We start from the raw sequence: 11,427 nt of genomic DNA, 5'->3' as shown, positions 1-11,427 counted from the left end.
CCATTTTTCAATTTCAATCACCCCTGCATTTTTTTGAGACACACCAATTTCCGCGTTGCGTGGTCGCGGAAGTATTAGCAGTAATCCGGCTCGCAATATCTCGCAAGACTCTTTGAAATGTCACCACTTGTTGAATTTCAGTGCTATGTGGCTGCATATCTTAGATAATTTAAAGTTTATCATAAGTAATGTCGTCATAGTTTACGTGATATTTCCAGTGAAATCTTATGAGATGAAGTGAACGATGAAAGTTTACTATTTGTTTGTGAAAAGGGAAAAACCAGATGAGTCGAAGAAAATTATTCTTAAGATAGTAAAGTTAGTTTGATAATCAGGTATGGTTCAGTTTGAGTCACCAAAGACGCTTAGAGTATTTGCAATAAATATAAAATAAATTAGTTATAAAAATAGGATTACATTACATCAAATTGTGTAAATACTGTATAACAGATAACTTAGGTGAACTATCCAGGTAGCATGTGGGTGCAGTGTAACAATGTATCCACGCCTCGTATCCACGCGTTTTAATGGAACATAAAGATTGCATTCAGCAAATATATAGAGTTCGGTAGCTGAGGCGTCCGTTTCTCTTATCCACTGATCTCTGTTGATGAATGCAACCTGTATGAAATTCTAGTGAATCTCAGCTGGTTACGGGGCATATGAACTATGCGTCGTTTCTACGTGTATTTTTACATCTAAATAAGGATATCGTCATATGTATGTTATGTTAAACGTAATGTATAATACAATGCACTTTTGACCTGCAAAAGTGTTTGGGTCGGTTTCTGGGTGGTCCATTCGGATACCACAATCTTCCCAGCAGTAACTATTGGCTTCTCATGAGTGGCGAGAAGAAGCACTTAATGATACAAATCAAACAAGAGAACTACCCCCCGGGATACCGTTACTTGTTCCAGGTAAATCTAATGTCTGTGTATCTCTAGCCGGGAGGTCGCTAAACTGTACCCTTGATTGTCTTCGTGAGTTTTCCACACCAGGGCTACCTGTGCCTGCAGTGGTAGGGAATGTACCGTTACCATAGAGATTCGCCCCAGGGACATGTGAACCACGCCTTGATCTCAAAGTCGTAACTGATTGGTTAACCATGTCTACGTTCTCGAATGTGTTTCTCTGTAGTATGGCTTGTTTCACGCTCTCATCAATGCCTGTCAGCGGCATCTCACCAAACACCTTAAAAACAATGATAATGAAATGTCAGACAATATGTCTTTCTCAATCCATTTTGAGTCCTCCAGGAATCAAACCTCAGTCACAGAGATGAAAGACACATGTACTAACCACTGTGTTTGGTAGAGTCAAACTAGAAGCATTCTTCTCACATGTGACTGAGGTGAAATTATAATCAGACAACTGCATATTACAGGAATCAAACCTCAGTCACAGAGATGAAAGACAGTTAAGACACATGTACTAACCACTGTGTTTGGTAGAGTCAAACTAGAAGCATTCTTCACACATGTGACTGAGGTGAAATTACAATCCTTAACCTACAAACCTCAACAATGGCTCCGTCAGGAAGACGAAGGAAATGTCTGTAAAGTTCTCTCAAGCCATCTAAATGCAGAGTATGTATTGATGTGTGAGTCGTTACTTCACGAGTGTTCTTTCTCCGACGTTTGTTATTCTTGTCCCAAAGTTCATCGTCCAACTGAAAAAGGAAAATACCAATTAGAAATGTTGACAACGTCTCAATTTTGAACCTGAACTAATTTATCATTTCTGAACTGGTTCTGATATTTAGTTCACAACATGCTCTGATAGAAAACAACTACTAATCGGTGAGAAAGTTAAAGCACTCTCCCCACCCTATTAAAATGCCTGCCTGATCCCAGTCCCCTGTCCTTACCTCCTCTTCTTCCCAAACGTAATCATACACAGCCACTTTACGTCGCTCGCCTTCTTCCCCTCGCCACTGCTCGGCCTTACGACAAATATACGTCAACTCCTCTAGCGAAATTTCCAGATCATACGCGACGAAAAACTCATCTTCTTTGCCGTTTAATCTGTGATATACATCCAGTAACCGACCGCTATTGTGAACTCTGAGGAAATACATATAGAGAACAGTGGAGGCTGAAAATACTGTAACAATGTACAGGAAAACGGTGATAAAAATTCCGATAATTCCATTCTTTTCGTAACGATCGAAATGCCAGTAGAGTTTGTAAGCATCTCCGATTGGAATGTCACCTCCAAGTAAACGATATCTATAAAATACATTTAAAAATCATGTCAGCGCAGTGGTGGTTAGTTCATGTGTCTCTCATCTCTGTGACTGAGGTTTGATTCTTGTAATATGCAGTTGTGTGATTATAATTTCACCTCAGTCACATGTGACAGTAGTTCTTCCAATTTGACTCTACCAAACACAGTGGTAAGTAGATGTGTCTTTCATCTCTGTGACTGAGGTTTGATTCCTGTGAAGCTTCACCACATTTGTACCTAAGCATGCAGTACGTCTTACCTTTTCAGAGCGGTATCAACCACCAGTACCCAGACAGGATCAAGCAACGTATTAATCCCATAAGCCATGACGAACCTCGACAGAATACTAGGAAACCTCCCAAATAGTCTCTGCATTAACCAGCTCAGAAAAACCATGCAACAAAATATAATGATGTTGGTAAATGGACCGAGAACAACAAGCGAGATTTCTTGACGTGTTTGCAGCAGGGTACTTTGATAGTTTAAGCTGGTTGTGTAAGGAAGAAACTCGAACCTAGACAGAAAACAAAATATGGATTGAAAATTGTTCAATGTTGAAGGCTTTCGCTTGCATTTGAGCAATTCCTCTTTCTCAGATAGAATACATTAGGATTCAAACTAGTCGTTTAAGGCATTAAATGGTTGAGGTAGCTCGCAAAACCAGCAATCATTGCTTTTAGTTAATATACAGCATTCAAGCATTGAAGATGGGAACTTTCTTTCACAGTCATACAAACCAAAGATAATTCAATTTCTTACTTATTTATAGGGATAAAGATAGCGGTGAGATATATCCATTGTCCTCCATAATGAGCGTATATGCGGATAAACCAGGTTAAAATTAGCATTAAAATCATCGCCCAGAATTCCCTCGAACGCCATTGCGAGAGTCCAAGTTCAGAGAGAAATTGCCTTCCGATGTATTGCATTTTCTCCCGACCTCGACGAGGTATTCGGCCTTTGTTTGACCAACGACTCCTATTGAATGAAAGACGCTGGTTAGTTTTCTCTATCAGTTCTTCCTAGAGGTCCAGTAAGAATAATCTCTGAATGATGAAGATTTCTTACTTGACAGAGTACGTGTGTTGTTCCAGCTCTTCTAAATGTGTCATCTTGCGTTTCTTGCCAGTTCGACGGCTCAACAATGGCGTCTTTGGTAACATTGTGTATAACTTCTTGTGGTAAGTGTCTACTGGATTATTCAGGTGTTTCTACAAAACATAATCAATTCCGGGATCATTCCCCTGAAAATTTACCACACAACGCTATCATATATACAGAATACAGTGACAAATTAGCTATTTCTTCAAAGACTGGTTGCTTACTCTGTAAAACATTCCCGGTTTTCCCTTGACAGGTTTAAAATCATCCTTCCTTCTGATTTCTGCCACTTCGTCATCCGAAAAATCAGTGCCACTATCATCACTCAAACCTTCTAACACATTCGCGGCCTCGTGGAGCTTACGTGAAGTATGCAAAACTGTTGAAGGGCGATCATGATGCACCGTGTTGCTATACTCCTCAGGTGTTGACTAAAAATCGATGGTTTCAACTTAATTTCTGGATAACTCAATCAGTTCTAAACTGTTCTTCCTAGAGGTCCAGTAAGAATCATCTCTTATTGATCCAGTGTTACTACAGGAGGAAACCTAAACTAAACTAACTTTATTTATACTGGATAGATCTTTCAGTTCTAAACTGTTCTTCTTAGAGGTCCAGTAAGGATCATGTCTTATTGATCCAGTGTTACTACAGGAGGAAACCTAAACTAAACTAACTTTATTTATACTGGATAGCTCTATCAGTTCTAAACTGTTCTTCCTAGAGGTCCAGTAAGGATCATCTCTTATTGATCCAGTGTTACAACAGGAGGAAACCTAAACTAAACTAACTTTAAACGGATACTCACTGGGGACTTGAGAGGAGTTAAAGGCAATTCAAGATTTTGAGCTGAGGCGGATATCTTTTCTTCACTTTCCTCATCGCCTTCTTTCGCCTCACTTGCAAGACTTGCTCTGAAAAATATCAATAATCATCAAACATCATGAAGCATTTTGACTCAAGCAATCGTTCAAGAACCTACTCCATAGCACTGGAGGCTTTGCTGCCCCGACGTGAGCCACGCAATGCAGGCGACTGGAGATCACTTTCAGACCCGTACACAGGCTCTTCCCCATCAGCAAGCTCTTCTCCAGTCTTCGTGCGTTTTGGATGACCGAGCAAATTTGATGTGAACTGCAGTTCAACCTCGTATTCCTTCTGCCCAGCCATGTACCTGAAAGATGCCAAAGTGATTAGTTGATAGTTCAGTTTAGCACCGAGGCAGCTTGCAAGGATAAATAAAGCTGATTTACCTCGGTAGAAGAACAACATCAAAGTATAAATTACACAGCCAATGATCAATATCTTGTGCGACAAGTTCCTCCATTCTTTGATAAGTGTCAATTCCTGGATCCATGTCACCTCGAAGAAACGGAGTTTTATATCTGGCGAGACGAGACAGAGAAGCTTTGATAGATTCTGATAATCTTTCTAGCTACATTTATCGGTTAAGTACAAGTCACTACTATGGACAAACAAACGGTAATACACTCACTTGCCCTCCACAACTCTGAAGTTAGAGTCACATATTGGAAAACATCCCCAACCCACGACACGATCAGTCGGAGTGACAGCTCCTCGAAGGAGAAATAACTCGAATACGAGAACCATACCGGGGCGAATGTCCGGTCGAGCTGGACAAACTGTGAAGACACTTTGATCAATCTGAAATGAGAAATCTCTCATTGATCCAGTGTTACTACAGGAGGAAACCTAAACTAAACTAACTTTATTTATACTGGATAACTCTATCAGTTCTAAACTGTTCTTCCTAGAGGTCCAGTAAGGATCATCTCTTATTGATCCAGTGTTACTACAGGAGGAAACCTAAACTAAACTAACTTTAATTATGCTGGATAGCTCTATCAGTTCTAAACTGTTCTTCCTAGAGGTCCAGTAAGGATCATCTCTTATTGATCCAGTGTAACTACAGGAGGAAACCTAAACTAAACTAACTTTAATTATGCTGGACAAAACTAACCTTAACTTCGATATTATAAAACTCCCCCTCGTGAAACAATGGCAGTGTAGCTCCCCCCCACTGCTGGCCTTTAAGATTGGACCACTTCATGACGTGACCACCAAGACGGTCGTACAATGACGCCATCAACACGTAACGACCAACTGAAAAAACAAGAAATATTTCACTGCAAGAAGACACATGAAAGACAACAACACGAACACAGAACATACCTGGCAATTTATCCTTAATGCCCCGTAGACATTTCAACTTCACTTGAATAGGCTGAGGTGATCTGTTCCAATCAACTTTCCATCTCCGACCTTTGCTTCCCCCGTATTCGCCATCGGCCATAACCAGTTCACCATACATTGTCTAGAAAAATCCGGGGAGAGAGGTGTAGTTTACAGAGACATAGAGACAAATCTTAGAGGTTGGCAGGAGTTTAGCGTTTGGAAAACAAAATCAATGAACTCCGTCAATGAATTATGAAGTTTTTTGACGATACCTTAACTTCAGCTTTTCTTGCTTCAAGTGCTTTCAAAAGTTGATGTTCAGAGCGACGAAACGCCTGATGAATTTTGTTCTGTAACAGGCGGTCTCGTTGCATCAAGTGTTCCTGCAAAATACAAGTCAATGTTTTCATTTTCAAAATAACACGTACCAAGATAATTAACAACGATGTTTCCTCAAACGTGATCACAGACAATCCTCACCTCTCGTCTTCTCAACGCCTTCCTTCTTTCCTTCAATCTTTCCATCACATTTTTCTTTGCAAGCTCTTCTCTGACCAAGATGTCTTCCTGTCGTTTCCTTTGAATGTCGCTCAGCTGTTGTTGATACTGGATATGTTCGTCTCGTAAATGTCGCTCCTCTTCCTGTGCAGTGGTAATACATTCATTAATTCAGTTTACAACTGATAGAGATCCAAAACAAAAGGCCTGTAGCAACACTGGATCAATAAGAGATGATTCTTACTGGACCTCAAGGAAGAACAGTTTAGAACTGATAAAGTTATCTAGTGTAAAGTTAGTTCAGTGTTACTAGAGTGTACCTGAACATCTTCTAAAGTTATACTTCCAATCATCAGTATTTCATCTTCAACATCCTGGTGAAAATCTTCAACATATTTCTCGACAGTTGAGTCGGCCATTTGCAATTTCAGTTCATCGATATACTGATATTTCGCTTTCTGTTTCTCGCTGTCAAAAAGATTCCGAGAATTCAACAAATTCACTTTGTCTTCCTCGAAACTTTCCAGGAGAGCGTAGATATCCGGCAGATCTTTTTCCCTTTCAGGTCCTGAAGAAACACAAACATTTTGCAATGACTTGGTTAATATCATTGAGCCATAATCATTTCTCGCATATCATGAGATGAAAACAAAACTGCTCTTTTACCTGTAATGTCTTCTTCATCTCCCAGCGCCCAGTCCTCGTTTTCTGCCTCGTCGTTCTTCGGATAAGCAGGATCCAATGATCTGTACATGGCCCAGGGTAGCTCACTCTCATCGTCACTTACATCAAGTATCGTGGAGCTTGTTACCTCGCTCTTTTCAGACAGGACATTGTTTTCATTTACGTCCACTGAAATGGATTTAAAACTTGAATTAATAAAAACACGGCCTTCAAGTTTATGAAAACTATCTTGCTATTAATACACTCAATTTCCTTTAGAAAATATTCAGCAAAATAATGATAAATAAGCACCAACCTTGCTGAGATTCTTGAGTCGACGATGGTTCTGCAGTTGGTTCAGATAGGACAGTTGGGTTCCCTCGGCTCATGCTATCCCCTCCTACCACCACCACATCTGTAAGCGGTTCTTCTGTATCCACATGAGTCGCCTCCTGTCCACTCACGAGGCTTGATTCCGTACCTTCTTGAAAACCTTCGTTAAATACTCCCGGCGAAGACGAGGTTTCTTGATTTCCCGTATCAAATAATAAAGATACCTCTTCATCTTCGTGAAGTGCTGACTCGGTCGTATCTGTTTCAACGACAGTGTTATTTTTATCTCGAGTGGCTCGTGAAACACTTCCTAATTCAAAATCTTCCCTGGTATCACCTGACGTGTTTTGCTCAGCATTTTCCGAGATTTCTTTTAACGGTTCCATAAACTATGAAAGAAGATTCGTTCTTTGTTATTTACAACAAAGGATCAGGATAATTTTGTTCTAAAATCGGACATACGCATATTCAAGCTAGTTTATCTAATAATGGCCTGGGTTATTCAATTAATTATATCCCGCTCTAAAAGTAATACTCATTTATTTTGCCAACCACGGCGATATGCAGTTACGTTAAATTCCTCATACAGCCGGGGAAAAGCGACAATAAACTAAAAGAAATGTTTATCTCTCTTCTTACAGCATATCTTACATGCCATGACTGAGTGCTGTCAGATATTACAAGTTATGATATTTCTTCAGAGCAGCTGGTGTTTCCGAGCGTGTCTAGTTAACACAGCGTAGCAGCGCTAATAATGTTCCTTTTTATATCTTCTAAGATGAAATTTATATACAAACTATTTATTACTATTTTTTGGAGATGTTTTAGTTGTGATCGACAAATATTCCTTTCAATAAACGTATAGTACTCTAGTTTAGATACGCGATTGTGTGTAAATAGATTAAACAAGCAAATCGTTAATAATGACACAGTCCATTCGTAATGATAATCGTCCGTCTCAAGGTTCATACAAAGCTCTTCTCTACAATTCACATTCACCTTTCAGTCTTCCTAAGTTCATTCAAACTAAATCTTTATTCATATAGTAGTATACACCTCAAGCCATTGCACTAATAGACCTTTTTCATAATGACGTCAAGCGCGGAAAGACTGATCTTACACGAAGTTTAATTGGCTCGATAATTTTGTGGAGCCAATCAAATTTCATGTAACATCAGACTTTCCGCGTTTGACGTCATTATAAGAAAGGTCTATTGTATATTCAAACACACACCGGCGTTGATGAATACAATAATAACTGATTATATTCTCCAATATCAAACACATACAAACACAAGTAATCTTTGTCAGTATTTATTAAAATATTTGCATCTGTTTGCAAAACCATGCATTACTCATGCAGTTTTCAGCCCGTCAGAAGCCGTCAAGTACATTCAAATTTCGTAAAACATTCGTAGGGTTCTTGACTTGTGAATACATTGTCGGTTTATGTGAGTGATACAGTTTGTAACTCTAAACCCGCTTGAAGCAACCCACGTTCAATTTCAATTATTATGAACTTCAGTCATTTTGTTAGGACAGTGGTTAGTTTTGCCGAAAGAAATTTAAAACATTTTAAATGACTTCGGACAGAAACCGCGGTTTAACATTACAACATTATCACGTTTCAGCGGGTAGCTAAACTGAGTATAATATCTTTAAAATGAGGATAGATCTTTTCAACAACAACGCTCTGTTAGGTACACACAAACCTGTACAGTACGCTTTGGACCTTTCCTTCCTCCCTTTGAACGTAGCATTGTTGTATAACTTTCTTCAAAACATTGAACGCACTTCGTTAAAGAAGAGTAGGCGAATATTAAATACGCTGTATAAAAATAGTTGAATCCTTAAAATACGCGTTCATGATACATTTACAGCATCCTGCTTTCCCTACGGGCTTTCTGAGAAGAACATATTTCTTTTCACTTCCTTAATTGCTGCCGAGGTTAAGGACAGAAACACCGGCGGCAGGACGATACGTGAGTGCTGTGGTAACCAAACATTCATCCACCTGCTTCGGCGATAATATAGTCCATTTAATTGAAAATTCGCCTCGGATGTTTTGTGTTTACACACAAACTCGAAACCAAGCACCTGCGACTGCGTAGTCAAAGTAATTTACAGAAACTAAGACGTATTTGTCAATTTATTATGCTTAGGGTGTCAAAGAAAAATGATAATATCCTTCTCTCACGGACAGCTTGTCTGCGTTTATTAAAAAAATGTGAAAAAGATTATCATGGACGATGCTTCGAGAAGAAACGTTAAAACCACACAATTGTGAAGCCTGACAGAATACAAACGGACAGACTTTGATTTACTACTAAACTTTGTCTGTCTGTAACATTATTAAAAACACTTTTTAGGGAGCACAGTAAAGCTTTGTATATTTGCATATTCGTTTGTAGGCATATATCTGTTGAGTGGGTGAACCATGGACACAGTGGTGTGTATTTATGGCTTAACTTAAAGAGGTAGAAAAGTTTGAATCTTTCAATGTAGAAGATCACTAGCCTTCATTGAGAACTTACATTAACTTGCAGTTTGGATTATTACTCATGAGAAGACCTCCCACCCACTTGGGTTGTCGGAAAGAGCAAAGACTTCAAGGATAAGATATGCTGATGAAAGTGGAGGTCTGGGTTTGACGACAGGTCTTGCAAATCTTTGCAACAGGCCTAGAACTGAATGACTCACACAGAGGTGTACGAGGCAAAAGTGGGTGGAATTAATCCATGATACGTCATCAACACACACTGAACATCTCTTGATGCGCAAACCATTTACCTCAAGAATGGCCTAATATTCATCTAGATTACAGATGTAAGAATTCCCAGACAGAAATTTCTGTTTTCATAAACAGAATCCATAATTCTTTTTGGGTGTTTAGTGATTTTAAAACCACTGGTTTTAGGATGCAACATTGACTAAAATAAATGGAAGGCTTCATGGAAACAAAACCTGTGGCAGCAAAGTTTAATTCTTTGTACGACCAAATCCATCCAGGTCATGCAAACATGTGCATATTTATCCTAAGGTAGCTCTCCTTCCATATTAGTTCATTTGGCTATTTTGAATAATTCTTTCAACATTATAGAAACAAGGACTTTATCTGATTCTAGAATTATCATATTCAATGCTAATGTCTACCATAAAAAGGGATATGATCAATTGAATATATAAATTAATAACATGAAAATAAACTCACCTCATTTGGTTCCATCTTCTTTTACCAGGCTGTTCCTCGTCAAAACTCTGTTCTATTTCGGTAAGGGTTGCTCTTCGCCTCAGACCTTGTTCTGACTCGGCACTGGTACCAGCATCATCACCTGGTGGTGTTGAGACCCTTGTGTTCTCTGTGGTCAAATCAGTTCCCTTATCCTGTGAGCTAACAGTTCCTTCATGTGGATGAAACGATGCCAGTTCCTGAAGCTTCCAAACCATCCATATCCGCTTGATATTCTGCATTAGAGCTTCCATGACTCGCAGACTCTACAGACTCATTTGTTTTGCCCTCTTGTTTAGCAGTTTTCGTCAATTTGCTACCAGTTAGGGCCTCATCATAGTCGACACCAGCGTTATCATGTCCTAACTTTGACGAGTTTGGGATCGAGTCATCCGCACTTGGGACAGACGATCGCTTCTTTTTACGTTTCCCCTCCCGTTTTTTTCGATGTTTCCTTTCCTTAGAGCCTTCTTCCGAACCCAACGAATCTCTCCGATGCTCTTTTTTCGATTCTCGTCTTGTTAAACCGGCCTCCATGTCTCTTCACCAAAATCAAGACCAAACTCTAATTCCCTCTAATTGCCCACAAACAATGACAAAACAGAGTCTTTCCACTTCAAACAAACATTGAAACACTCAATCATATGTCATGTCGTTCTTCGAAGAGAATTCCTCTACAATTCAGGGCAAGAATCAACCAAAAATCTATCAAAAATTGTATTATTTACACACGGCCAACGCAAGAAAAATTCTACCGTGTTCGGAGTTACCGGAAATGTCAAAAGCAATGCAAATCCCGGGGAGGCAGTATCAAGTTTAGAGAAAAAAAAATTTTAAAATACAAAAGCTCCTAAGGGAGAATGAAAAATTCCCCCGGTACTAAAGAGTAGGATTATTTGAAATTACTTAATACACTCGATGTTAAACAAGAATATATATAAAATATATATTTGCTGAACCTTTTTTGCAATTTAGTTATGAACTGATATAGAAACGAACACCCCCCGGGAAATTAGATCCTTCATTATTACAATAATCTGCCCCAAATTAACGTAACTATGGTAATGCAGGTATTTACTGAAATGAACAATTTAGGGGTCAAATTATACGCAATATCCAGTTCAATTTATTTTTTAAAAGCCTTTGTTCAAGTACAAAAGTTTAATAGTTATGAAGGC

General features: G+C 39.0%; 1 protein-coding gene across 2 annotated transcripts; it reads right to left on the bottom strand.

The window, feature by feature from the left end:
- Positions 1 to 236: 236 nt before the first annotated feature.
- Positions 237 to 10,998, bottom strand: LOC114527499. Of its 2 annotated transcripts, none has more exons than XM_028549172.1 (19): positions 10,232 to 10,998; positions 7,004 to 7,409; positions 6,691 to 6,876; positions 6,345 to 6,592; positions 6,007 to 6,168; positions 5,799 to 5,909; positions 5,524 to 5,665; positions 5,312 to 5,454; positions 4,826 to 4,995; positions 4,584 to 4,715; positions 4,313 to 4,504; positions 4,139 to 4,244; positions 3,555 to 3,761; positions 3,298 to 3,440; positions 2,989 to 3,207; positions 2,489 to 2,743; positions 1,871 to 2,231; positions 1,520 to 1,672; positions 237 to 1,194 (listed from the first exon to the last, which is right to left on the bottom strand). In XM_028549172.1, exons 1-19 carry the CDS (start codon positions 10,244 to 10,246, stop codon positions 877 to 879), a joined length of 3,669 nt encoding a protein of 1,222 aa, XP_028404973.1. In that variant the 5' UTR covers positions 10,247 to 10,998; the 3' UTR covers positions 237 to 876. The 2 variants fall into 2 exon arrangements, with proteins under 2 accessions (XP_028404973.1, XP_028404972.1); XM_028549171.1 differs by lacking the exon at positions 10,232 to 10,998 and adding an exon at positions 8,733 to 9,147.
- Positions 10,999 to 11,427: the final 429 nt, after the last annotated feature.

This window comes from Dendronephthya gigantea, unplaced genomic scaffold (assembly GCF_004324835.1).
Source record: "Dendronephthya gigantea isolate DGI-Jeju-01 unplaced genomic scaffold, DenGig_1.0 000045F, whole genome shotgun sequence".
In the NCBI taxonomy this organism is placed as follows: domain Eukaryota; kingdom Metazoa; phylum Cnidaria; class Anthozoa; order Malacalcyonacea; family Nephtheidae; genus Dendronephthya; species Dendronephthya gigantea.
This window is presented reverse-complemented; position numbering and strand designations above follow the sequence as displayed.

Excerpts from the sequence above, each read along its gene's own strand:
- LOC114527499 (XM_028549171.1), bottom strand. The coding sequence starts at position 8,780 with ATGCTACGTTCAAAGGGAGGAAGGAAAGGTCCAAAGCGTACTGTACAG. Across the intron at positions 6,593-6,690 it reads AGATGAAGAAGACATTACAG|GACCTGAAAGGGAAAAAGAT; the intron begins GTAAAAGAGCAG and ends GTGTTTCTTCAG. Across the intron at positions 3,762-4,138 it reads TAACTCCTCTCAAGTCCCCA|TCAACACCTGAGGAGTATAG; the intron begins GTGAGTATCCGT and ends ATCGATTTTTAG.